At 48.5% G+C, this 24,817-nt stretch overlaps 1 protein-coding gene across 3 annotated transcripts in view; it reads right to left on the bottom strand.

The window, feature by feature from the left end:
- Positions 1-3,264: 3,264 nt before the first annotated feature.
- The window catches only part of SNX27 (sorting nexin 27), a 50,413-nt gene continuing 28,860 nt past the window's right edge, over positions 3,265-24,817 (bottom strand). For 2 of the 3 annotated variants that reach the window (XM_065420074.1, XM_065420076.1), the window contains exons 3-13: positions 21,760-21,952; positions 20,616-20,680; positions 18,766-18,870; positions 17,413-17,491; positions 14,874-15,037; positions 14,171-14,260; positions 10,405-10,554; positions 9,839-9,967; positions 9,451-9,510; positions 7,405-7,467; positions 3,265-3,409 (exon numbers count right to left, since the gene is read on the bottom strand). In XM_065420074.1, the coding sequence (XP_065276146.1) occupies positions 3,362-3,409; positions 7,405-7,467; positions 9,451-9,510; positions 9,839-9,967; positions 10,405-10,554; positions 14,171-14,260; positions 14,874-15,037; positions 17,413-17,491; positions 18,766-18,870; positions 20,616-20,680; positions 21,760-21,952 (1,146 nt within the window). In that variant the 3' untranslated portion in view covers positions 3,265-3,361. The remainder of the gene's footprint in view (positions 3,410-7,404; positions 7,468-9,450; positions 9,511-9,838; positions 9,968-10,404; positions 10,555-14,170; positions 14,261-14,873; positions 15,038-17,412; positions 17,492-18,765; positions 18,871-20,615; positions 20,681-21,759; positions 21,953-24,817) is intronic. The other variant, XM_065420075.1, reaches the window with a different exon arrangement.

The raw sequence follows: 24,817 nt of genomic DNA on the forward strand, positions 1-24,817 counted from the left end.
AATAGCCATCAATGGCCCTATCCTCCATGAACTCATCTAATTCTTTTTTGAACCCAGTTATACTTTTGGCCTCCACAACATCCCCTGGCAACGAGTTCTACAGGCTGACTGCACATCATGTGAAGAAATACTTCTTGTTTGTTTGTTTCAAACCCGCCACCTATTAATTTCATTGGGTGACGCCTGGTTCTTGGATTATGTTAAATTACATAATTCAGGGGTGTGAGGAAATTAAGCCTTGGGGCATCTAGAAACCACAGACCAGGAAAGGAGGTGGAAAGTAAGAGGGATATTTGCAAAAACTTTAAGTCTGTATAGATAAATGATAACGTTTTCACAGCTGCCCTGAATCTAGACTTCAGCTGCTTCTAAAAGCACTAACCCCCAGCCCCAACAAGTTTCTTATTTTAATAAGCATCTAGCTTTGAGTGAGCCATGTGCATTTCAAATCCAGTTCTGATCGAGAAAACTTAGAAGCTGCTTTCCTCACGCCGTCTACAGGGCACAAAAGCTGGTTTGCATAACCTGTTGGCCCAGATACTTAGGTTGCGTCCAGCAATACCAAATTAAAGGAGGCGGGTTTCTGTGCACCAAGGCATCCAATGGGTTAACGTATTAAAGCCCCTTATACAGAGCCACCCAGCTTCCGCAGCTCAATTTGGTTTCTTTGCAGAAGGGACACGTCATAGGTTCAAGATCTAAAGTACAGAGTTCCTACTGCAGCCTTTAATTTTTTGCACTCACTCAGACGGGTGTACCTAAGCTACCTAATTCACACCCAGAAATGAGACGTTTGTAGGCAAAAATGTAGAGGCCAGCAGAACACTGGATTCTAAGTGCAAGGCCAAGGTTTCTCCTAAGCTGACGCTGCTCCCACTTCGAAATTGTGACTCGAAGGATGCTGTCTATCTTTAGAGAGCATTTCCTGGCCCGCAGTTTAAAGCGGCCTCCTGGCAGACCACGCTGGCTTCATGCCATGACAGGCAGTGTCAGATCCCACATGTGGCGAGCTGCGTACCACGAGCCTCAAGGGCCGTCCTGCTTTATTAAAGAGACGGATTCTTCAAGGTAAGGGTGTATCGAGTTAGAGCAAGCAGGAAGCCCTGCCCAGGCCTCAGTTACGGGTCTTTCTTTGCAGCTTCTCAAATGCACGGGCAACAGACAACCCAGCTCAGGGGAAAGCTGCCAATTGTCCTAGACTTCTTTCTGAAGACGGTAAGCCAATTCCGTTGCTCCCGCTTCCCTCTCCTCTTCCCCTCCTGTCTATACTGACCGTTCGTTCATTCCTACTCTCCTTAGCCTCTCGCCTTCAAGGTCCCCAGGGTCCCTTTGATGTCCTTCCTGAATCAAAGGTGGGGCTGTCGGACCTCTCCCCTTGCCCCACCATGGAGCTGAAAGTGCTGGGCTCCGGCCCTGCCTGCCCAGAAGGCAAGACAAGGAGAGGGGCCTCCAGTGCCACCGAGTCCCACAGCAGGGCAGTACTGTACTGCTACCACGCCAGCTGGGCCCCACACTCGGCAGACCAGGTCGCTGGCAAGGGCACCGTGGCCATTGGCTGGAATGGGCGAGTGAAGAGTTACCACTATGATCCACAGGGACCCCAGCCTAGCTCAACACGGGAAGAAGTTGCCAAAACACCAGTTGAGGCAATAAATCAACCTGAGCGGCTATAAGGATGACCCGACTGCTCACTAGCAAACTAACCTCAGGTGTCCTCTAGCCTACGGCTGCCTCCTCAGGTCCTTCAACCTGCAGCTGGCTCCCTGCGTCCAGTCCTAGAACCACACACCCGGGGACGGGGGGAGGTGAAGCAGTAGGAATTCATAACAGCCTGGTCTATACAGGGCCAGAACCCCCTCCCCTACAGAAAAGCCTTTGCACTGAAAAGCACTCGGAGAAGCTCGGCCCCACACTAAGCTCTGCTCAAGGGCAAGCAGAGGGCACATGCAGGAAAGGAGAGGAATGACCCAGGCTGTCGCTTGGCTGGCTAGAACAGTTCCAATTCTCACAGAGACGGGGCTGTTTAAAACCCGCCCCTAGCTCGGGGAAGCCACCCTGCACTGCCAGACCTCGTCTCCCCCACCCTGCCTGGGCCGGCCGACCGACCGCTAGTGAAATACAGGCGTCAGCACCGCACCCAAACAATGCTGCTTCTGTCCTGGAAAGCTGCAAGGAGCAGCCACAGCCCGTCAGGAACATACCAGCTCTTTGGCTGCGACAGCTCTGGGCTGTCTCGCCCCGCCCCAAAGAGATCTGATCAAGTTGCGGGGAAAGCCGCAGACGGGGCCTCACTTCCCCTCCAAGCTGGATGGAGCTAATTCTGCTTTGCGGCTCTCCTTTTTGCACCTCTGCCTGAGGACCAGAGCGCCAGCACAAGGACTATGCACCATCCCAGGTCCACTTAACCCTTCAAACTATGATTGCAGTGGGCCTTACACTGAGAATAGGCCTTAATCTGGCACAGAGGTGAATTTCACTCCTTAGGGCTTTGACCCAAAGTCCATTGAGGCCAATGGGAAGACTCCAACTCAAAACCCATCCTACCCATAGCTTTCAGAGTCCCATCAATTACAGCATCACACCCTGCGTGAACATTTACACCCAAGGTAAGGATGCAGGATCAGACTGTCCGTGAACAAAATCCCCTCTCTCCTTGTCCCACTAGTTCTGGTGCCAGCTGCTTTATACACTTATTTAAAAGGTTCAATGCAAAAAATGAAAAGAGAAAAAAAAAGAACCAAAATTAAAAGCTTGTAAACTTGTCAAGGTCCTTTGAGAGGAGAGGTATTTCCCTGTAATGTTACTTTTTTCTTTTTTTTTTTTTCCATTAAAGTTAGTTTTTAAAAAAACACGATGGATTCGGAGGAAAGAGATGCGTGTAAAAACGCAAGCTTAGAAAAGGTACTGCTGCTGATATGAAATTTTAAAAGAAATATATATATGTATATACGTGATATTTTGTATATATAACTTTCCTTTTTTTCCTTTTTTTTTTTTTTTTTACATACATACATATATATGTCTGAACAGTGCAAATGGATGGCATTTCTATTTCCAGTTGTAAAAAATATAATATAAGCACAGTCCATCTTCCAAGGCAGGACCCAAGTGAAACGAAAAAAGAAACACAGAATACCCTTGGGTGGATTTTGTCTGTTGTTGAAAAGTTTTCCCCTCTTGTTACTCTGATAAGCCTGCTGGTTTTTTCCTAGTTGCTTAATTCCATAACCATGAAATTCACAAATGGTATTGTTATTAATAATATTTAGTTTAAGGGCTTTTAATACAATAACAGAATTTTTTAAATCTTTTTTTAAGTGTTAATTTTGGGGGGGTTTACGTTCTTCCACGACAGGAGGGGCTAAGTGGCGGCGTCTCTCTGCTGTGATCTGGCCATCTGAAAGATATTCTGAAAAAGAAGAAAGGGAAATTAAAAAGATGTTACTTACAGTAAGCCTCTGGGTTTGCTCTTACAGCCTTGCTAATCAGCAACCCTCTCGGAGCAAGTTAGACAGAGGGCAGCCCCTTTTGCAGGGGGGGAAACTGAGGCACAGAGGGGGTGACTTGCCCCAACGTCACTTGAAGAGTCCACGGGAAAGCAAAGAACAGACCACTGAGTCTTAATTCCAATTCCCAGTCCCCCACTCTAAGCACTAGACCCCTCCCCATTGCTGGGTCTCACCACTAAGGGCTACCAGGATCAGAAAACCTGCCTTATAGCGAGAGACTCAAGGAGCACAATCTATTTAGCTTAATAAAAAAAGAACGCTAAGGGGTGACTTGATCACCACCTATAAGTACCTACGTGGGGAACAAATATTTCCTAACGAGCTCCTCAGTCTAGCAGAGAAAGGTCGAACACCATCCAGCGGCTGGAAGTTGAAGCGAGAGACATGCGGACTGGAAAGGCGGCAAAGGTTTTTAACAGGGAGAGGAATGAACCTTTGGAACAATTCACCAAGAGTCGGTGACCATGTTTAAATCAAGACTGGGTATTTTTCTAACAGCTCTGCTCTAGGAATTTCTATGAGGTGTTCTCTGGTCTGTGTTGTACAGGGGGTCAGACTAGATGATCACAGAGGTCCCTTCTGGCCTTGCAGACTATGACTATGAAACCTCCTGGGGCTAGTCACATGAGGCTCCACTAATGCTCCTCAGAGCTGACCTGCAACTCCTCCACCTGCTACACTAGCCCTGCCCCTCCCTCCCCACCACTCGTTCACCTCATTCTTCATCTACTGCCCCCCGGACCATTCCAGCTCTGCCAACGCCTCAAGCCCCACTTGCAACCTCCGTTCGCCAGCTGTGTAATCCAATCCTGGGCACAGCCTGGCAGTGAAGCTAGACCGAATGAAGGCTCTGCAATCGACCGTTCACTTGTGACCCAGACAGGACTGCTGAGAGGAACGACTGGTGCTCTAACCTACCGCATGAGGCAGCCTCCCCCTCAGATCCCCAAGCCCATCCTCCTCCTAGGTTTGTCTAAGAACACAACAGCGCAGTGGTTGAGAGCAGGCAGATCTCCGAACACACATGCATGGATTCCTTGCCAGTGCTGGGTGCAGAAGTGATTCTGGTACCCGGAGCGCTAATCTCCAGCACTTTTGGATGGGCAGGCTGTAATCCTCTGCTCCCACTGCACTCCCTGCAGCAGCAGCAGAAGCAGGGTTGATGGATGACACCAATAACCATTCGTAATTACCATCACTGGAAGCAAGGGTTGGAGGACCAGCCTTGCAGCAGGCAGCAATAGCAAAGATCTACTCCCCCTGGGCTTGCAGCTGTAAATTAGCCCCCTTGCCCCCCAGCAAGGATGAGGTTTCCATTCATGGAGGGAGCCTTTGCTGAAGCTGCAGTCGGGCTCATGGAAGTGGGTTATAAAGGGGAGGGGTTTATACTCCCATCTCTCTAGAGGTAGAACTGCCATAGCACTGGGTTGGCGAGTGGGCATGGGAAGCCGTACTCTGGAGGGGAACCAGCATCTGGCCTGAAATAGGTGAACTCCCAAGAGAGGGAGGGAGAGGAATCCAGACAGGTTGCACACACCTTGCACCTCTTTGAAGTAAATTCATCCGACTTTTGAACAAGGCTTTTAAAAAGCAAAGTTCCTGGTTGTGCCGAATGGTCATTAAAGATCTCACAAGGGGGTTTTGCCCAGGTGTCCTTTGTCTCCCCTCCCCCTCCCAATCCCATGACCACTGTGCCCTGGTGCCCACTCACAGTCCCCACTCAGAGGTGGCTGAATTGCTCTCTCTGCTGATTGCTTTGGGAGCCTGCAGAGGGACCAGAAACACACGGCTTCCCTCAGTCAAGGCTGCTCCGCCCTCTCCAGACTTTCTCTAGTTTAGTGCTTCTCACCACAGCGTTTAAGCGCTGGTCCCCCTTGTGACTGAATTAAACCACTGATCTACTCTTCCATACGGTCACAAGGGGGCACGTAACAGCCTGAACACCACATGACACTCAGGGTACGTCTCCACTGCAAAGACAAACCCTGGCGCCGAGTCTCAGAGCCCAGGTCAGTTGACTCAGGCTGACAGGGAGCTAAAAAGAGCAGCATAGATGCTGGGGCTGGAGCCTGGGCTCGGAGACCCTCCCCCCTTCCCAGGTTTCAGACCCCAGGCTCAAGCCAGAGGTGGAACGTCTACACTGCTATTTTTAGCCCCATAGCCTAAGCCAATTGACTTGGTGCCTTAGTTTAGGACCTGCGAGCAATTAAGTGGAAGGCATCGTACACAAATGCAAGAACATCTGGAATCTCAGCAAGGGGAATTATCTAGAGCCGAGTTCTCCAGAGCCGGGGCATTGCAGGCAAAGAGAAACACAGTAAACAATTTGTACAGGCCAATAGATCGATTACGGAAATTCCATGCTGCTCATTGTGTCCCCGCTACCCCTGCACATATGGAATAGACCACAGCAGTCTGCAGAGACTTCACTTGACAAGATTTCTGGCACACAGAGATGCAAGTCAACAGCACGGGCCTATGCAGAACCAGACGCTGTATCCAAACACAGCTGGAGGGGAGGGGCAGAGTCGAGTGCGTACAGAGATACTGCAAGTGGCTTTTACTTCAGCAGTATAAATGGCTGGGCTCTCACTCGGAGGGAGGAGCACAAGGTAACTAGATAGGAACTGGCACTCACTGGTGAGCCCTCAACTCATCCACCCTCCTTTATAACACGGACTAATGAATCCTCGTGTGCATTTAGGGCAGCAACGGGGAGATGAGGAGTCAAAGATTGCCCTGCAGGAGCCTTTGGCACAGCTGAAAGGCTGGAGACTGCAGCACAGCCAGCGGTTAAAGTGGGGCAGAAAACGGACGGGAGGTCCTCAGGAAACCAAAGGCCTCGGCTCTCGCAACACGATGGGACGAGTGTCGGGTTTGGCTCATGGGTAGTGTGGGTCACGTACACTCGGACCGCAGCAGAATAAAACCCTCAAATTACGTCTACCCTACAGAGCCTACTCCAGCATAGCCCCTAGCAGAGACACAGCGTATGCCGACAAAGGTATAGGATCAGCTCTGCAAATGACATTAGCTATGTTGGCGGGAGCACTTCTCTGTTGGTGTAGTTGTGTCTACACTGAGGGTTTGGTCAGCATAGCTATGTGGCATGGGGGTGTGGCTTTTCACACCCCAGACTGACCCAGCTACGCCAGCCTACATTCTAAGCATAGATTAGGCTTAAGATAGAAAACCCCAGTCAGGCAATAGAAACTTCCTGGGGGCATTCGAGGGCAAAATTTGAGGCTAAAGGTTTAAATCTCTGTAGAACCAGTGAGAAATGCTTCATATAACTGCTTAGCAGAAAACAGCAGGGCAGCTTTGCTTAAATGATTCAGCTACACAAGATGGTTTCCCTCCCCACTATTCAATTAACCCCTTGATTACTGAGATGGAAAAGAGATCAGGACCTGCCAATCAAGTGGTACCAGGACGCCCCTCCAGTACTACCGTGGGAAAAGTTGGCATGCAGCTTCTGGGTTTAGTCTTTGGTCCTTTAAAGAAACTGAAAAGTAAAAAAATGTGTGTCCCCTTTACTGCTCCTTTCTGACCCCCTTTCCCTCTCGTCTGGGAGTGGAGAGAGCTTCACAGGTAAAGTCTCATTCCAGGTCCTCCAAAGATTGCCCATGTCCAGGACCTGTCAGGACTAAATATTTCCAGTGTAAGGAAACAAAGAACATTTCTTAAGGCGGCATGGCAGTCTCTCCCCAGCATGCAGCCACAGGAAATATTTTGCTTTGCAAGTTTCCTTTAAGGACGAGCTGCCACTGTTCTGAACGCTATTCTACACTAGCAGGAATTGGCATGGAGAAGCAGGAAGTAAATAGTAGGTCCGCAGTACAGCAATCAGACCGGCTCAGAGAGCCCAGATGCTGTTTGCTTTCACCCCAGTTACCTTGCTGCACATATTGTCTTTACTGAAGTTCTTGTTATCCTTGTCTGTCGCTTCCTCCTCCACCTTTACGAGAAAAAAAAATATAAAGGATATAAATAAAAACTGATGGAGGGGGACTAAATATCTATTTCTATGGCACTAGTGTATTTAGGGTGAATTTAGGGATGGGATTTTGGAGGCTCCAATAAACACCCCAGAGCACCAGGCAATGAATTTCAACTGTCTACTATTCTTTCTGTTAGGAACTGACTAAGCCAGGATCAGACCTATGTTCACGACACACGCTCAGCCCTGCTCTGACACGAGTGCAGAAAAAGATGCCAACGTTTGGACTTAGCCCGTGGAGCAGATCAATATCTCCCAAGCAGGAGACAGTAACATGAGGGGCCCAGTGCCAACCTGAAGAACACGGATGGAGCTAGAAATCTGTATACACTGACCAAAGTGCCTCTTCTCCCCCTTGCTGCGTAACCATAGTGCCCAGCTGTTGCATGTGTTAAAGAGCCAAAAATCCTGCCAGCCACCATAGCGAATGCTGCCCCCTAGGAAATCCAGCAGTGCCTATGGCAACGGCATGGTTATGTACAGATGAGAGCTATCCAGACTGCCAGAGCATATTCACATACCAGCCTCAGATCTTGGGGGTATAGGAGCCTACACAAATATCAGCGCATCAGTCCTTACAGAAATACACGTCTGCTCCAGGCCCATCTGATGCTACAGGCAACTTGTGTTCAGAGACGGCACCCAACTGTGTTCTAATAAGCAAAGCTAGTCACTTCTGGAGGCTGCCTGCTTCAGGATCAAGAGACGATAGAAGTGACAGAGTTGATCCTCAGCGGTAATGGGTTGAGCAGAGGAACTTAGAAGCACAGAACAGACTAATGGCCCATTTAGTGCAGTATCCTGCCTCCCGCAGTTGCTTGTATTCAGTTGCTTATGTACTGGGATGATTGAGAATCACTGAGACAACAGAGCAGCACAAGTTTTCCAACAGACACCTTGTGGTGATTCAAGACACTACACGTGATGATGGCCCAGCACATTGCTAGTATCAGACCCCAATATCCTAAGCAGACTAACTCTGCATCATCTCCTCTGAGCCATCTCCCTGGGGGGCAGGTTGCCAGCTACTTTCTTCTGCCATCTCCCTGCTACACTGCAGTTAGCTGTAACAGGAAGCCGTACCAAGGGGACACAGAGCAGTCACATGGGGATAGGGAGACTCTGGCAGGTGGATGAGGGGTGGCCAAACATCTCCTCTAAGGACCAGGAGAGGATGGAGAGGTGCATGCAGTAGAAGCAGAAAACAATGAATACAAACAAGTGAACAAGCAAGAGGTGGGGTGGGCTTATTTGCTAAGGTCTCCTTGGCTTGGAAAGAAGCCGCAGCACAAGCCAGAGTCGCACCTAAACATTGAATAATTTACCAAGAGGACGTCATGACTGACAGATTCTGAGCAGGCAACCGGGACTGGGATTCTGGGCATAATTAAAAAAAGATACTTTGCACTTCTACAGAGCCTTCTCCTGCAGGATCTCAAAGCACTTGATGAACAATTAAGCAGTCCTCTTAACCCTCCTGGGAGAGGGAGGCTTTGCTCTCTCCTTTTAACAGATCAGGAGACTCAGGCAAGGGAGTGACTTGCCCAAGGTGTCACAGCCAGTGACTTACAGAGGCAGGGGTTTGATTACCGCATGCCACAGACGCACAGCACCACCTCTTCAAAAGGTGTTACGCTATGCAAAAGACGAGACCATCAAGCCCCAGGAGTCCTGACACCCAGCTCCCTGTTCTAGCCACTCGCCAACACTCCCATCCAACAGCTGCAGATAAAACCCAGGAGTGACTCCCAGGTTCCTGCTCCCAGAGCTGCGAATAGAACCCAGGAGTCCCCACTATCAGCCCTCCGCACTACACAACCCTCCCCTCTTGGTTTGGGTAGTAAGCTGATATTGCGAACCAGTACGAAAGCTTGCCAGGAAAGGGTTACTGTCAACTCACAAAACGTATTAAGCGATTTCTGTGCAGTTTCAGGATCTTACCTCCTTCCTCCACTTGAGCTCACAGAACACCCGCTCGAAGCACTCGTGCATGTAGTTGAACTGCAAAGATAAAGCAGCCTTCTCTCAGGTTGACGTAAAGCACAGCACCAATGACAGCCGTCCATTAGAGAGCAGGGCGGGACTCAGAAGCTGTACGCTCAGCTTGTGTACACAGCAGGGGAAGGCAGAGGTACCAGCTCTACCCAGCAAGAACTTACTGTATCTCTGGCTCCTCCTAGTGGCTGTCTGGTTATGCAGCGCAAGGAAAAGTTGAGTGTCAAATCTTCTCTCACACCAAGAGATCAGGGCAAAGAGAATTTTACACCAGTTTCTAAAAACTGGGCAAGTCCCTCTCCTTAGTGCATTTGCAGTTAACAAGGTCACTTACATATGGGGTGAAGATTTTAACCCATCGAGGTTTCTTCTCTCCTCGTGCGTATTCAAAACAGAATGCCATTCCCTCTTCGTCTGTGTCCCACCGCTGCATCTCGTCCCACTCAAATGCTATTACCTGGTTCTAAACAGAAGAAGAGATCGGGGTCCAGAGCGGGCCATGCTCCAGTTGGGAGGGTCTTGGCCAAGGCTGAATGAGGAGGCAAGTTAGCTCCTGAAATGCTACAGGGCAGATCTGAACCGGGGCAGGGCAGAGTGCAGGGGAAGAGATGGAAAAAACAAGGGAGTCCCAGGAATGCTGCAGAATGGTGCGCAGGGGAAGTGGGGAGGTTCTGCTAATGCTGCAGAGCTTGCTATGGGAATCCAACCTAGCAGCAGTCTCTGTAATCACACAGCAGTGCATTTACCACCGTTTTAACAGCCACCTCCTCCTGCTCTCAACTTTACTCTTCCAGCAGCTGCAACACCCCAGGAACGGGGAACCAGTATTCTCCCTCTTCCTGCAGCAAAGCTGAACTTGCTCAGACCCAGGAAGCCCTGCCATGCCCTTGAGTAGTTTACCTCTAGCTGACCCTCCTCTGTGCAGGCGTGGAGTTTAAAGTGCTTGATGCTGATGGCTGTGATCACATGACCCTTTCGCCGGGAGTCACAGGAGCAGTGGGGGAAGATGATCTCATTGTAACCCTCACATGTCCGCAGCATGTTTAAATACTGGAGAAAAGCAAGAAAGTGATGTGTTGGCAGCAACAATCCCCCATCACCCCAACCCTCTGCAATCCCCTCAGTGTCCAGCAGCCCCTCACTGCAATCCCAGCTGGGAGACACATCCCTGCTCTTAACCATATGCATACCACCACATTCAGTCCACTGCCAGAAATTTGGCTGAGATTTGCGTGGGCTGAGTTCCTGCAGCCTCGAGCACCGACTAATTCCATAAATGCTTTATAAAAAGCTGGCTCGGCTGGAATCACTAGATACCATGGCTCTGAGAGTCCTGGAAATCCTCAGGACTTTTTTTTTTAAACATAGCCACAAATGGTCAAGCCCTCACTCTGAGATCATCCTGAGTGTGGATCTCATTAAAACCATCTTCATTTAGCGCAAATTGCTGCTTACGCTGTCAAGGTCCCAAAAATCGCTTGCTGAGTTTTACCTGACTCTGTCATCAGTCAGGGATGACTAGAGTCATACAGAGCTTAAAACCAACATACTGTGTGCAAGTATTGCTGAAGGCCTGGAACAAACTCAAAACAGAAACCAGGGACTTGGGGCCTAGAATGGGAGGGAGGGAAAAGTTACAACAGGGTGAATTGAGGCCAGAGCATCAGCCTGGACTTTCAGACCTAATGCTGAATCTCCTAGTTATGGGTTCAAAATCACATAGTTAAAGACACTGACAAGTAGATTCAGGCTCACCATCCAAGGTTTGCATTAAAGGATTTTAACAAAAACTATTACGGAAATATTTACAAGGGACTTCTCTTATTTAAATTAACGCTTTTTAAAAAGTGTAATAATTCGCCTGCAGTGCTGGGAACCCAAACAAAGCAGCCTTGAGACAGAATGGGAAACTGACCTAGCGAATGTCAATGAAAGCTCAGTGAGATGCAAGCAGTAATCAATTAGATTTCAGAGCCTCAATTACATGTTAAATAGCACTTCTGAACTTCAAAAGCACTTTCTAAACACAGCACCTCACTGGGGCCAGGTTTACACTTAAAACTTTTGCAGTATAAAAATACTGGTTAGAGGACCAATTATTTTTATCCTGGCCAAAGCCCTAGTGTATATGTAGCTATAGCAGGAGGGAAAAGTGCTTTTACTGGTCTCAGTTATTTTGTTCAGGAAACTGGTATAAACCTGCATAAGCTGCATCCACTGGAGGGCTGCCAGTATAGCTATGCCAGCACACTTTTTCTAGTGTAGACTAGGTTATAGTGTAAGTTGTCACATCCCCATTTTACAGATGGGGAAAACAAAAAGTTTCAAGTGACTTCACCAAGGGCACAGAGGGAGTCAGTGACGAAGCTGGGAAAAGAACCCAGTAGTCCTGTATTCCAAATATGAACCTTAATTTCTCCCCCTAGCTTTATGATTTAAAGTGTTTTATGTAAGGTTTTGGGGACAAGAGCCATGTCTTCCAGTGAGTTTGAACAGCTCCTTGCACAAGATTGCTCCAACCACAACTGGGACCTGTAGACTCTATTGCAATAGGAATAGTTATTAGCACAGGTGAAGAGTTCCAATTATATTACCTTGACCGTGGCCCTTTAACGCTATTTATGATGTTTGCAGTAGTTGAAAAGCCAGTGATGAACCAGCCCGTAAAGGAATGAAGGGGCTCCAGGCTTACTGGAGTGTCCCACCAGCTCAGCGGTGAAGCAGGCAGGGGGAGGGGGATGTTTAGTATTCACCGTGGTAAGCAAATACACAGATTAGGGAGTGATTAGAATGCAACTCTTGGCTTAAGGCACCACAGCCTCTCAGGTGACCTGGAGCTCCACACAGAGACTTTCAAGCTCCTCGAGCAATGATCTGTGACAGCTGTTACCATCAAAAAGGGTCAACAGGGCTCCCACTAGTACGAGCATGGGCGGCGGGTGGAGTCCCCCTCTGGGGAGGCTAGCCCCCAGTCTGCCCCGTCGCCCATGCCCTCCCCACGGCCTGAGCCCCGAGACCCCCTGCCCCCTCCCGGCTGCAGGAGCCCCGAGCCTCGCCCCTGCCCAGAGGAGCTCCAGGCTGGCCGAAGCCCTGAGCCTCCCTATCCCTCTCCAACCGCCTGGAGGAGCCCTGGGCCAGCCGCAGCCCAGAGCGCTCCCCCACAGCCACCCAGAGGAGCCCTTGCTGGGCTGGCTGAAGCCCCAAGCGTAGGAGCCCCGCAGGACTGGCCGAAGCCCCGAGGCTCTCCCTCCCCCCTCCACCTGCCCGGAGGAGCCCCGAGCCAGCCGCAGCCTGGAAGGCCCCCCCTCCCCGAGCGTAGGAGCCCCGCCTGGGGTGGCCGAAGCCCCAAGCCGAGCCTCCCCCTGCCCGGACCCAACCCGCCCACCATCTGTAGAAGATGCGTTTGATATGCTCCATGCAGGTTCCGGGGCAGCTGAGGAGGAGGTATGTGCCTCTTCAGGCGCCCCGGAACCTGCATGGGGCATAATAAAGCAAAAACTTCACCACCAAACCCTGCAACTGGAGGTCCGGCAGCGCTGGGGAAGGCAACGCCTCCCTGGCCTATTATACCCGCCACCCATGAGTCTGAGGTACGGTAAGAGCTGGCAAAGACTAACTGGGGAGAGGATTTCAAATTGGGAGGTCATTGGCACCAGAGACCAGCAACCTACAGGCGGGAACACTGCTAGAGGCTGTGAGCATCCACCAAAGGCGGTCAGGGAAATAAAACCGGACAGGATGGAGCTCAGAGTCAGAAAGGACAGTGGGAGGCCCCATGTTTATTCAGTCTCAGTGATCCCAGAGCAATTCAGTAAGTTATTCCATGTACAAGCCCAATGAGTCTTCTGACCTTGAAGCTACATTTTCTGCCTCTGACAGCCCCAGCAGCAACAGGGAGGCTAGGAGTGGAGCTCAGCTCACGATGTGGTGACGTGCAAGGCAGGAGAACCCCCCAGCTTGCTCGTGCGCAGCCGTGTTGGCACAGACGCAGAAGCCGGAGGTGTGTAAATAAAGTTACACTAGCGCCACAAGCACTAGCTATGCAGACTGCTTGGCGATGGGTTTTATAACCTTCCCCTGAAACGTCTGGTACTGGCCACAGAGAGAGAGGATACGGGATGAGATGCACTACTGGTCAGACAATTCCTGTTCTTAGAACAGATCAGGATGGAAACAGCCCTTTGCTCATCAAATACTAAACAGGCAGAAGAGCTACCATAAAAGGACCCCAACCGAGTGATTTATAAGAAGTCTTTAAGGGCTGTAGATTTACCTGCTCAATGTTTTTTAAACAAGAATTGAGTCCTGCCCCAGTGGTACACACCACACAAGTAAGGGAGTTTGACTCAACGCAACGCATGATCTGGCATATGGACATTAGCTCCATACAAACTAACTCACCGAGTGTTTTGGGAGTCTCTCTTACCAGTTAGCACCATGATAACCTTGCATGGGGGGACTGGCACAGCAACCTGGCATTCCCTTGTGTATTCAACCAACGCAAGTCAAAATACACCCACAGTGCTCTTCCAAACACAGCTTTCCTTGGAAAGCTTTTATAGCTACACTGCAGACCGGAAAGGCACAATTCAGGGCCAATGCACCTGATTTCATTTGCCAGAGGAAAAACAGCCATTTCCAAGTAATGAGAGAATAACAAACATACCATGACCATCTTTTTCTGCTCAGACAGCTTCTGTAACTGGTAGGACTTTTCCTCGGCTTTGATGCAACCTTTCTTCACATCATCTACAGCCTAAATGAAAAAAGGGGTAAGGAAACCGAGCAAAGTTGAGTCTTCAACAGACGGTTAAGGGATTTCTTCACTGGTCTGAAAAGCAGGACTTTCACCTGGCACTTCTACGGGATTATTGTGTGCTTTACAAATATGAATTCAGCGCACAGCAATAGGTGGGCATACTGGTTTTACAGAGGAGTAAATGAAGGAAAACAGGTGAAGTGACTTACCAAAGAAGACAATGGGTCAGTGAGAGCACAGACAAGAACCCAGGAGTCCTAGCAGATCTAGTGGCTAGAGCAGGAGACAGGGAGTCTGGACTCCTGAGTTCTGTTTGCTTTTTGAGGGCCTGAGCCAGTGATAAGTAACAGCAGGATCCTGTATTGTTTCTGACCCTGCCACGGAGTCACTGGGTGACAGTGGGCAAATCACTCAACCCCCAATTTCCATTTCTTACACAACAGCGATGTACATAGGACGGGGCCTGCCCCGCCCCAAGCTCTTCATGGCGCTGAGGCATTCAACGTCTTGGAATTCGGACTAGCTACAGCATCACGGGCGGGAGCTGCTTTAAATGGCTTGTGATAAAGGGAGTTCAGCATTCCGAGGCAAGGCATTCACATGCACCTACCTGGTGGAAGAAGTAGGTAACTGCGAGGTCATTGTCATTCAGGAGGGCTTCCTCTTCTGTAGTGAAGAGCCATTTCCTGATCGTCAGACAAGTCCCCGGCACCGCCGACGTGTAGTTCTGTACGTACAGCTTGTGTGGGAATTCATTGGGCGCTAGTTTACGCACTGCAAGACGCATGGGAAGAGCAAGATGAGCTCTTTGGGGGCAAGAACCATCCTTTTGATCCATATCTGTACAGCACCTAGCACGATGGGTTGCTGGCCTATGACTGGGGCTCCTAGGCGTTACCGCAACACAAATGAATAACTGTACACCAGGGAAGTTACACTGCTTCAGCTAACACAATGCAAAGCCAAGTGAGTGAGCAGGTCCCCATGGAGAAGATGGGATCAAGACCCCAGCTCTGCTTTTTCCAAGATCCTTCCCCCATCTGAATTTTGCCTTCACAATGTCGGAGCTTTACTAGGCTAATTATTTGCAGGCTCAGGTCAACACACACAGGCACCCCAGCTATCAGGAATTTGTATGAAACCAGAATCTACTCGCTTGACCTGCCGTCTGAGGAACGCTGCTCCCCAGGGGTTGTACCTCAAGTCTGTGTGGAAAGCAGCTGTGTAACGCAGGACTTCAGCTGAAAGCAGCCACGCTTGGCGAAGAAAGACTATATTTGTCAGACCGTCACAGTTTGTTTTCACTCTTCGTGACGAGTACAGGGATGTATCCTGCACAAGCCTTAGATTTTGGGTCTCTGGCCTGGGCATTGGGGCATTCAAACCACCGGAGAAAACAATGCAGGGAAGTCTTGCTTTGGCCTACGGGAGTGGATAACACGGAATCTAGTGGGGCTACGATTCTTATGATCTATTGTCGAGCGCTTCAGAACAGTACAATACATTTTCTCACACACGCTGAAGCGGCTTTAAGATTCTCCCAAGCGACAGGAGGAACTCACACACTATCTGGGCAGTCTGCCATCAGAACCAGAACAAAGACTCATACAGCGGTCAGTGACGAAGGAGCTGCCTTCAGGCTATTCAATATCAGCTCGGGATGGTTGGTACCATAGGCAGCGTGCCTTTGTTTTGAGTTTACTGTACTGAAAAAAACACTTTGCTAAACGAGGGAGAAAAACACAGTGTGAGCCAGTATGACCCACCTGAGTGACTTTTCAGCCCCACGTTCAGGTAGGAACACTGTCCTTGCACGATCACAGATGGAGCTCAGTTGTTTGCAGGGAAACTAAATGGAGTGTGTACAGTATATACAGAACTGTGAATATTCCGAATGAGTTTTACCAACACACCCGCCATGAAGGTTAACTAGAGCATACACTTTTCAATCGTTTGAGAAGCATGGCGCTCGTAAAAATAAGGAATAACTATTATTAATACCCAGCTCTTATATAGCACCGGTTAGAATCACGCAGCGTGAAAACTTCCTGTGTGAAGCTCTGCCAATACACCCCAATTCTGAACTCCAATATGCCTGACATTCCTATCTGGGTTCCCTACACAGCTCTGCCAATACATTTCAATCCCGTCCTGCAGCACGCTCTTCTAGTCCAGTCCCGGGCTCCCCACACACAGATCTGCCAATGCCCTGGGATCCTGCCCTGTCATCTCAGCGCCAGGTATCTCTGATAAAGCAACTGTCAACTCGGTGGCATCAAGTGGTAATTTTGTGATTGAGGCCGCTTCACAGGAGACAGGGATGACCCACTACACTTTGATGATCCAGGATCAAGATCTGCATGCCAATCTAGTCTGCTGTGTCAGAGATATTTTAGAAGTGCTTTCTTTAAAAAAATCTAAAAATGCCTCTGCAATCCAAGCCAGACATGTCTTCCAAAGCAAAAGCCAGCGGGAACAGTTTGTACCATCTCAGCCTATATTGCACAATTAGCAACATAACACAAGGATTTAGGGCACGCCTTCAGCTATATAAGAAAGTTGTTAACATACAGATTGTGGGAACAGGGCTAGGAATCAGGACCCCTTGGCTCAAAGCCTAGCACATAAAATCTAATACAGTCACATCTAAGTTACTGGACTTCCTTCTGCTTCAGCATATCCAGTTTGAAACTGGGTGAAAAACAGAAATGCTGCTGCTGCTGATTGGAAAAAAACACAGATAAAATCAGTATGCTTTACTTATCTCTAGCTGGCAGGGAGGTGTCATCATCTAAACCCCCAGAGACTCTCACAACCAGGCTCAAATACCATCAGAGTTCTCAGCCCTTCATCCTCCCAGGCACTATAAAGAGCATCTTAAGCACAATGGAATCCTTAAAACTAAAACATGTTTTTGTTTCTCACAGTTTAGTCTCCTTGAACTGTTTAAAAAAGGGAAAGTCAAGCATTAGCAGAAGCAAAAACTATCAAACTTCGAGGGCTCCTCATTATCAGAGTCTCCAAGGCCTGGCAGATTTCCCCTGGGGGCACTGGATTTTGAGAGCAGATAAGAGCTAAATGAGAACGCCAGCAGGCTCTGCTGCTGCAGAACTTTTGCGTGGTTGGGTTGGGAGGATTACGAGACTTACCAAAGGAGTGATTGATCACTTCAAACAAGGCAAAGTAGTTTGCTGTAGTGCTGTCCATTCCTACTTTAGCAGCCACAGCCTAAAGTGCAACCAAAAGGAAAAATGGTGTCAGCAAAATAGTGCTAAGCACTCATCCGACCTTCTTCGGGGACAGGGCCAGCCTAGCTTCACATATGTTATTTACAAGTCACCGATCCCGGGTATTAGTCACCAAGGAAAGCTTTAACACTATTCCGGTTCAGTCACACGTTTTATTTAACTAGGGCTCAGAGTCTCTCGCTCTTTCCTTCTGTAAACTGCTCCAGATTTCAAGCACTGCCACAGCTGACAATTAGGTCATCTTTTCTTCTGGTGCCTCAAGTTTCAGTTCCTAGTACACCAGGCACAGATGCCCTCCCCCCCTTCCCTTAGGAGTTTTTCCAGCAATACTTCAGTCCTGCATGCTGATAACAGAGCCATGCTTAAGTAGGACCTCGATACAAGCATGCAATTCAATAGACTGTGTCCTAAATGCATTAATATACACAGAGTCTGATTAGACAAGCACAATTTTTCACTGCATAAATCTAGAACCCGTGAGATTTTGCTGGCATGCATGTCCTTTGGCTCTCTTACTTATAGCAACACTTTAATTTGTTCAGGTTTCCCCCATTAATTCTCTATGAGCTACCATCCTCAGTTACAGCAGTATTGGCTGCATTTTGTTAACCTACTTTAAATGGATCCCTTGGCGGCAGCACCACACTCTAGGCATACTCACGAAGCTGTAATCCAGTTACGATCACTATGGTGTGGGATGTTGCAGTGACTTCGATGGGAGTTGAGAGGGGTCAGGACCTCCCCGGGGTCAGGCCTTAAACCTACTAGTCCAACTATACAAGGCCGCTAAATACTAACCCCACGCTCACGATTTCCCCAACGCAGACTGCTCCTATTAAGACTCAAGTCACTGCCCTACTAAACAGCCGCACAAGAATCATATGTTGGGTTTGCTAGCTCTCATTGCCTGCCGACAGCTAACTCTCTGCAGCCACAAAATAGAATTTGTCTAGTGATTAGAGAAATCCTGCTGCAGCTTTTAAAATATTATCAGTAAAAATTAACAGAGCGACGACTCTGCCCTTGCAGGAGAAACTGCCAAAGGAAACACCATTTCACCAAGATGTAAGGTTGGATTTCTCCAGCACTCTCTCCTCTGTTATGTTCTTGCAGGAATAGTTCCACTGGAACCCACCCACCACAGAGAACAGCAATGGGAAAGGTCTCTCTGTGTATGCAAGGTCTTGCTTCAAGTTTGAGCCACATTAATCTATTTCAGATCATTAGAAAGTTTCATGCAAATATGCACCTTACCTGATACACCTGGTCTGTAGTGCTGTTCTTTTTGACCCTGACTGTCACTGTTGTTGTGTCCGGTAGTGCTACTCTTAGTTCCACATCTGACACACCATTGTAATTCTGGAAAAGAGAAAAGAACACGTAATCCATCAGAGTCCTTTCTTCCCATCATGCCACAGAGCATCCAACCAGGAATCACTAGATTAGTAATCTAGGTACTGCAGGAGATAACTCCTCTTTAGGACTGTTGTATTTTACTCCAGAGAAGTGATCCAGAAGTGGCATGATCCAGAACTCACTCCGTGAGTTCAAATTAAGTTGGCTAAGTTTACAAGAAGATTTATTTTTCTAACGGCCAGCCCTGCAAACTCACGCTGGGGTCTGAGAATTAAAACAGGCTCTTTCTGGTTCACCAGTCGCTATTGGTATCTAGTTTATCTGGCCCCCATTATGATAGTATCTGAGCCCTACGCAAATAGTAATGCGTTATCCTCACAACATCCGTGTGAGGCGGGGCAGAACTATTATCTCCCTTATAGAGGGAAACTGAGGCACCGAGACATTAAGTGATTTGCCCAAGATCTTACACAGGAAGTCTGTTGTGGAGCAGGGAATTGAACCAGGGTCTCTTAAACCCCAGCCTAGTGCTCTAACCATGGGATCATCATCATCCCTCTCTAAGGGTTCTGTAGACCAATTCTGGCCTGTGTTCACAGATGTAACTGACAAGAAAATTTGGTCCTACAAAAAGAACTTGGTTAACCATTCTGGTTGAGGCTGTGTGAGCCAGAACACACTCCAGCTCCCATTCACTCGAGTCAAAGGTGTCCAGCGTCACTATGAATAAATACAGATTTGCTCAACAGGAAGAGGTCATTTTTACACAGTCACTTTTCAGAATATAACTGCACTTCAAAATGAATCTTCAAGCCTCAGAAACTGATTTCTGATTGCAACAGAGGCAACTTTTGAAAAAAAAGGAAGAGGTGAATGCAGCAGCGTCACAAGACAGGAACTTGAGTGAACCATTTCAGGTCACGATTGGATAGGATTTTCCACTTGCCTGAATCAGTGCCTTCTAAGTTTGCCAATGAAGGAAGAAAAGCTCTTGGATACAGCATCTCTACATACCACAAGAAGTTTGGGGGGAAAAGCCACAGCTAGTGGGAAAACAACAACTCACAATTCCTGCTTTGCAATCATAACTAAATTATTCCGAGATAAAACATTAATGTTTATAACATCTATTGCCTTGGCTGCCAAAGGCTGCAGCATAAAATACAAGTAACATGCAAATGCAAAGCTCCTCAAGCTACCAGAGGCTACACAGAAGCCAGCAGTGCTGCAAGGTGCAACTAACACAAGCAGCCAGCAACAAACCCAATCAATGGATCTTATATTGGGCCTGCCAAGGGGACATGGTACGAAAGGCAAGGGCCCACTATTGAGAGAGTTTGGTTGCTTGTTTGTAGAAATCTGAACTCCAGGAACTGACAAGAACGGCATCAGATCTGTTCTTCACTGCAGCAATCCCCTGGAATAGTTGTATCAATAGCAGACGGATATAACAGAGGCACATGGCAACCTCCGACAAGTCTTTTGCCCCCATTACGATGGTACCTAGTGGCCAATCACGCAGCTTTCTGGGGTTACAGATACATCAGGCTACTACTTTTTTGCCATGATTTTCTTTGTGTAACTGGGCAACAACAGATAGCTAAGCAACCAGCCGACCTGCTCTCTTTGGCCATACTTTACTTAGGGGTTTAGTTTGTTACAATCAACAGTCTGAAGGTAACAGTTATGAAAGAGAAAACACAGCATTGGATTGGCACTCCGGCGTAGTCTCCAGCATGCCCACTTACCTCGTCCGATTCCGATAAGAACTCCTGCATGATGTCGCTCTCCCCAATGACTCGTATGGAACATACTGCAGGACAAAGAGAATGCTGCGTTAGTGGATCACACCTGGAAGTGGGCACAAGAGCCTTCCACCCCAGGGGGCTGGTTTGAACGGAGGCTGGGGGAAGGGAAGATAACTTTCAGTCAGTGGTAGGTGGCCGGTGTGAAATGAAGTGGTAACTAAGCCACTGAGAACAGGGTCCACAACGCTAACAGACACTGCTGATTTATTCCTTTCTTGAAAGACTTAACAGGGAGGCCAAGGACTCAATGGGCCATGGAAGGCAGGGCTGAGATATATGAGCAACGTGCGGGAGAAGCTTGCAGTGCTAATACCCATGCTGTACCCATTCTATGCAGAGAATCCTCAGGCTGTCAAACTGGCACCTGGCCGAAGCACTTGCGCGCACACACACGGTCCATCTCACCCAGCAATAACCAATCCCTGCTGCGTCAAGGCAAGCCAAGTACAGGGCTATACCATGGGGTGAATATTCCTTTCTGATCCCCATTTACAACGCCTTGTTCGGCACGTGTGGGGCACGGTCTCTTACTAAGAACACTTACGAGGTCCACAGATAAAGGAGGGGATTGGGATGCGGCATTGCTACCCAGCATAAGCAACTGAAGCCATAAAAGACTCCAGGCTCTAAGCCACAAAAGCTTAAACAGAGACGCATACCACCCTTTAAAACATACAGCAGTGGCAAGGCCAAGTTACGGCAGTCTGGCTGGGATTCCCTAAGAAAAAGATCTTAAGAGCGAGTCTCTCCACAATATCAAGTTGTCCTTATCTCCCCACTCATCCCCACTCTATCCAGAATGGGGGTGTTTACTGGCAAGTGCTACAACACTGTAAATAACGGCCCACCATGCATTAAAAACTAACTATGTTTTGTTGTTGGAAGTGCTCAGTAAGTCAATAACACACACGCCATTATGTCAAGTCAAGTTTGGTTTTTCTTGCAGTGTTTCGCTTGGAAACTCGAGCCTCTTTCCCTTGCTGGTCGGCTTTACCGCCATCACCGTAAGACCTTTCACCTGCTTGGAAGCCGACAGCTTCAATGGAGCACTGGGCCTGTGCTTCTGGCTCGGCTGGCCCTTTACCTTTCTCTAGATACTCCTCAAGCCCTCGGCGCCTGGCATCCAACTGCTGCTCCGATAAAGAGAAAGGCCATTTCCCCGGCAAGCGTGGAAAGGTGAAATTGGCAAACTCCCGCTTCAGGTTCTGGTGGAGGATGGCAAACTCCCGGTACCGCTTCGAACACAGCTGCCTCCCTGCCATGTAAACATTGTAAACCTAGCAGGATGCAGAGGGAAGAGAAGGACAGGAAAGTTGTCTAGTGCAATAAAAAGCTTCCCAAATGTAAACAGATGCAGTGCTGCCTTCCTGAGTCTGCAGACAGCCTGAAATTAGCCGAGAGTTGTGAACTGCCTCAGTCATCTCAATGGGGTGTTGACTTTGAAGCTTAATGATTGATTTAAATTGCTAGCAATTTTCTAACCTTTCACTACATCACAGCTGATCATTTGGTCGGAGAAACACACCAACTAACGATTCCAGGCACCACTATTTGACACAGCAATAGACTGGGGTGGGGGCAGTGAAACAACTGGCATAAGAAAAAGGGTTGCTGGAGTTCAAGCTGCCTTTCACCTACAAAAAAGCTGACCCTCTTTCCAAACGCCCCAACTGTGCACTACCCAGATGCCAGTGTCCAGCTTCCACCCTGACAACTTCTACAATGAAGAAAATGTGAAGGGATCACAAACTGAACGTCAAACAAGAAATACTGCACTGATTAGATCAATTGTTTCCATAGCCAATAACTCCCCACACACACCCCACCATGCGTATGTGTGTACACACACACACACACACACACACTTAAAGCTACAGCTGAATTTCCAGTCTGCTGCAGAATTCAGCATCAGAGGGCCCCAGAAATCCAGGGCCTTTGTTGCAATGTTCAGAATACACAAGGCCTTACTTAAAACAAAGACATTCCTCCAGAGCCCAAAGACAGCCTCCAATCAAGGATCAGGCTTAGACTCCATGACTGAGTAGAGCCTCTTGCTGCTGTCCAGCACTCCCAACTGTGCCAGACACAACGGGGCAGGGGAGAGGGGTTCAAATCTTTTGGAAACACCTTGTCGTCCAATGAGCTTCTGCGCTGCGCACACAGCTCTGATTTCATCCCAAGGTCATTCAGGAAATGGGATGTGGCCTCTGTACCCTGATGTGAATTTGACATCAGAAAGGAAAGGAAAACTATCTAGAGCAAAGGGAGGTTTAGCCAACACATCAGGGCATCTTTCAAAGATCTAACACATCTACAGATCATGCCTTCACCATTCAACCAGCCTCCAACTTTAAGGTCAATTAGTCCTACACACTACCTGTGGCAAGGTCTTTTACAAAGAATACTGTTAAGGGGTCCAGAGATAAGCGAGGGATTCAGAATCAGCGTTACCACCCAGACAGCATAACACAGTGGTGCTCAACCAGGGGTCCAGGCCCCACTGGGGGGCCGCGAGCAGGTTTCGGGGGAGGGGGGCCCGCCAAGCAGAGCCAGTGTTAGTCTTGCTGGGGCCCAGGGAAGAAAGCCGAAGCCCTGCTGTGCGGGGCTGAAGCCCAGGGTGGAGCCCCAGGGAATTGCCCTGCTTCCTAACACCGGCCCTGACTTTTATATGCAGAAAAACAGTTGTTGTGGCAAAGGTGGGCCATGGACTTTTTATAGCGGGGAGGGGGGTGGGGGCGGGCTCAGAAAGAAAAAGGTTGAGAACCCCTGGCATAAAGAACTGAAGCCACACACCAGGTTCTTATCAATTTTGCAGATGTCTTGGCATTGCTAATATGCCCACAGTGATAAAGATGCACCAACCGATGGGATACTGCCTTAATTAGCTTCATAGGAGGAAAGGAATGTGCTAAAGATATAACCACGCTTACACCTTTTTGTGGGTGCAAGAGAAATTTGCGCAACAGCAACCATCTTGCCAAAGTCACACATCAACTCCCCTTTGCATCTGCAACACTGAAAGCCCTGGCAGGTCAGAGAAGTAGAGTATTTCAAAAGGCACCACCCTAGACACAAAAGAGAACCTTCCACAGCTCTTGGAAAACCAAAGAATTCCGAGTCCCACTTCCCTTCCAAGATCTGTACAGGGCGTGGTCTGGGAACCTGAATCAATTTGTTTTCAGAATTAGCCATAGGAATAGCTGACCTGTGACCTTCCAAAAAAAAAGATATTTTTTCAAAGCACAACTCTTGCGTTGCTCAAAAGCCTATATTCATTCTTCTGGCATTGCATGACGTGACGCTGGAGAACCCCAGAGGAGGGAGGAAACAAGGAGGCGAGGCCAGTATTAGCTGTCCTCTGTCCAGCTGAGAACATACATTACATTTGTCTAGTCATTTTAAGTTTGCATTTCATTCCAGCCACATTGCAGGCTTCCTACAGCACGGATACACCTGCTGCAGCTTCCCTGCAAGATTTCTTCTCTTTACACTAAGACTCATGTTTCTATCACCCTTTCCCTCTTGTCCTATAACTGGGTACTGAATTTAGCAATCTGCCTGGCGTGGGTGCGGAGCCCAGAACCGGAATAGCACAGGGGTGCTACAGGATAGAACTGATATGGGAAACTTGCACACTCCCTGTTCACACTATGTCTGGCCACTGCCCTGAATCCTTTGTTTCCATGAGGATCAAATTTGCTCCATTTAAACGCACACGGTACAAGCCTCACACTAGATTCTGCTTCCTGGTGATGAACCAAGCTCTAATCCTCGCCTCCCCACAAACACACACGCTTCTGTGTCATGTTCTCCATGGGAAAATGCCTCCATTTTCTATGCTGTAAGGGAAAAAGGAACACACCGGGAACCAATTCGTCATCTGTCAGCTCCTTACACTCCGAACTGTAACTGCAATGCACACAGACGGGACTGCTCTGGTTCAGCTAAACTTTCAATCTGGGCAGAGCAATTCAAACCCCAGCTGAGTTCACTTTAAAAATTCCTTCACCTGTGCACGATTGCCTTGCATGCCCCCCCCACCCCACCCAAAAAGCAGTACCACATCTGACCCTGACATCTCATCTCAAGACCCTCGGCAACTGTATATCCAGTTCTCTGTGATTGAAACAGCAGCTCTCTAG

The sequence above is a fragment of the Emys orbicularis genome, chromosome 20 (genome assembly GCF_028017835.1).
Source record: "Emys orbicularis isolate rEmyOrb1 chromosome 20, rEmyOrb1.hap1, whole genome shotgun sequence".
Lineage (NCBI taxonomy): Eukaryota > Metazoa > Chordata > Testudines > Emydidae > Emys > Emys orbicularis.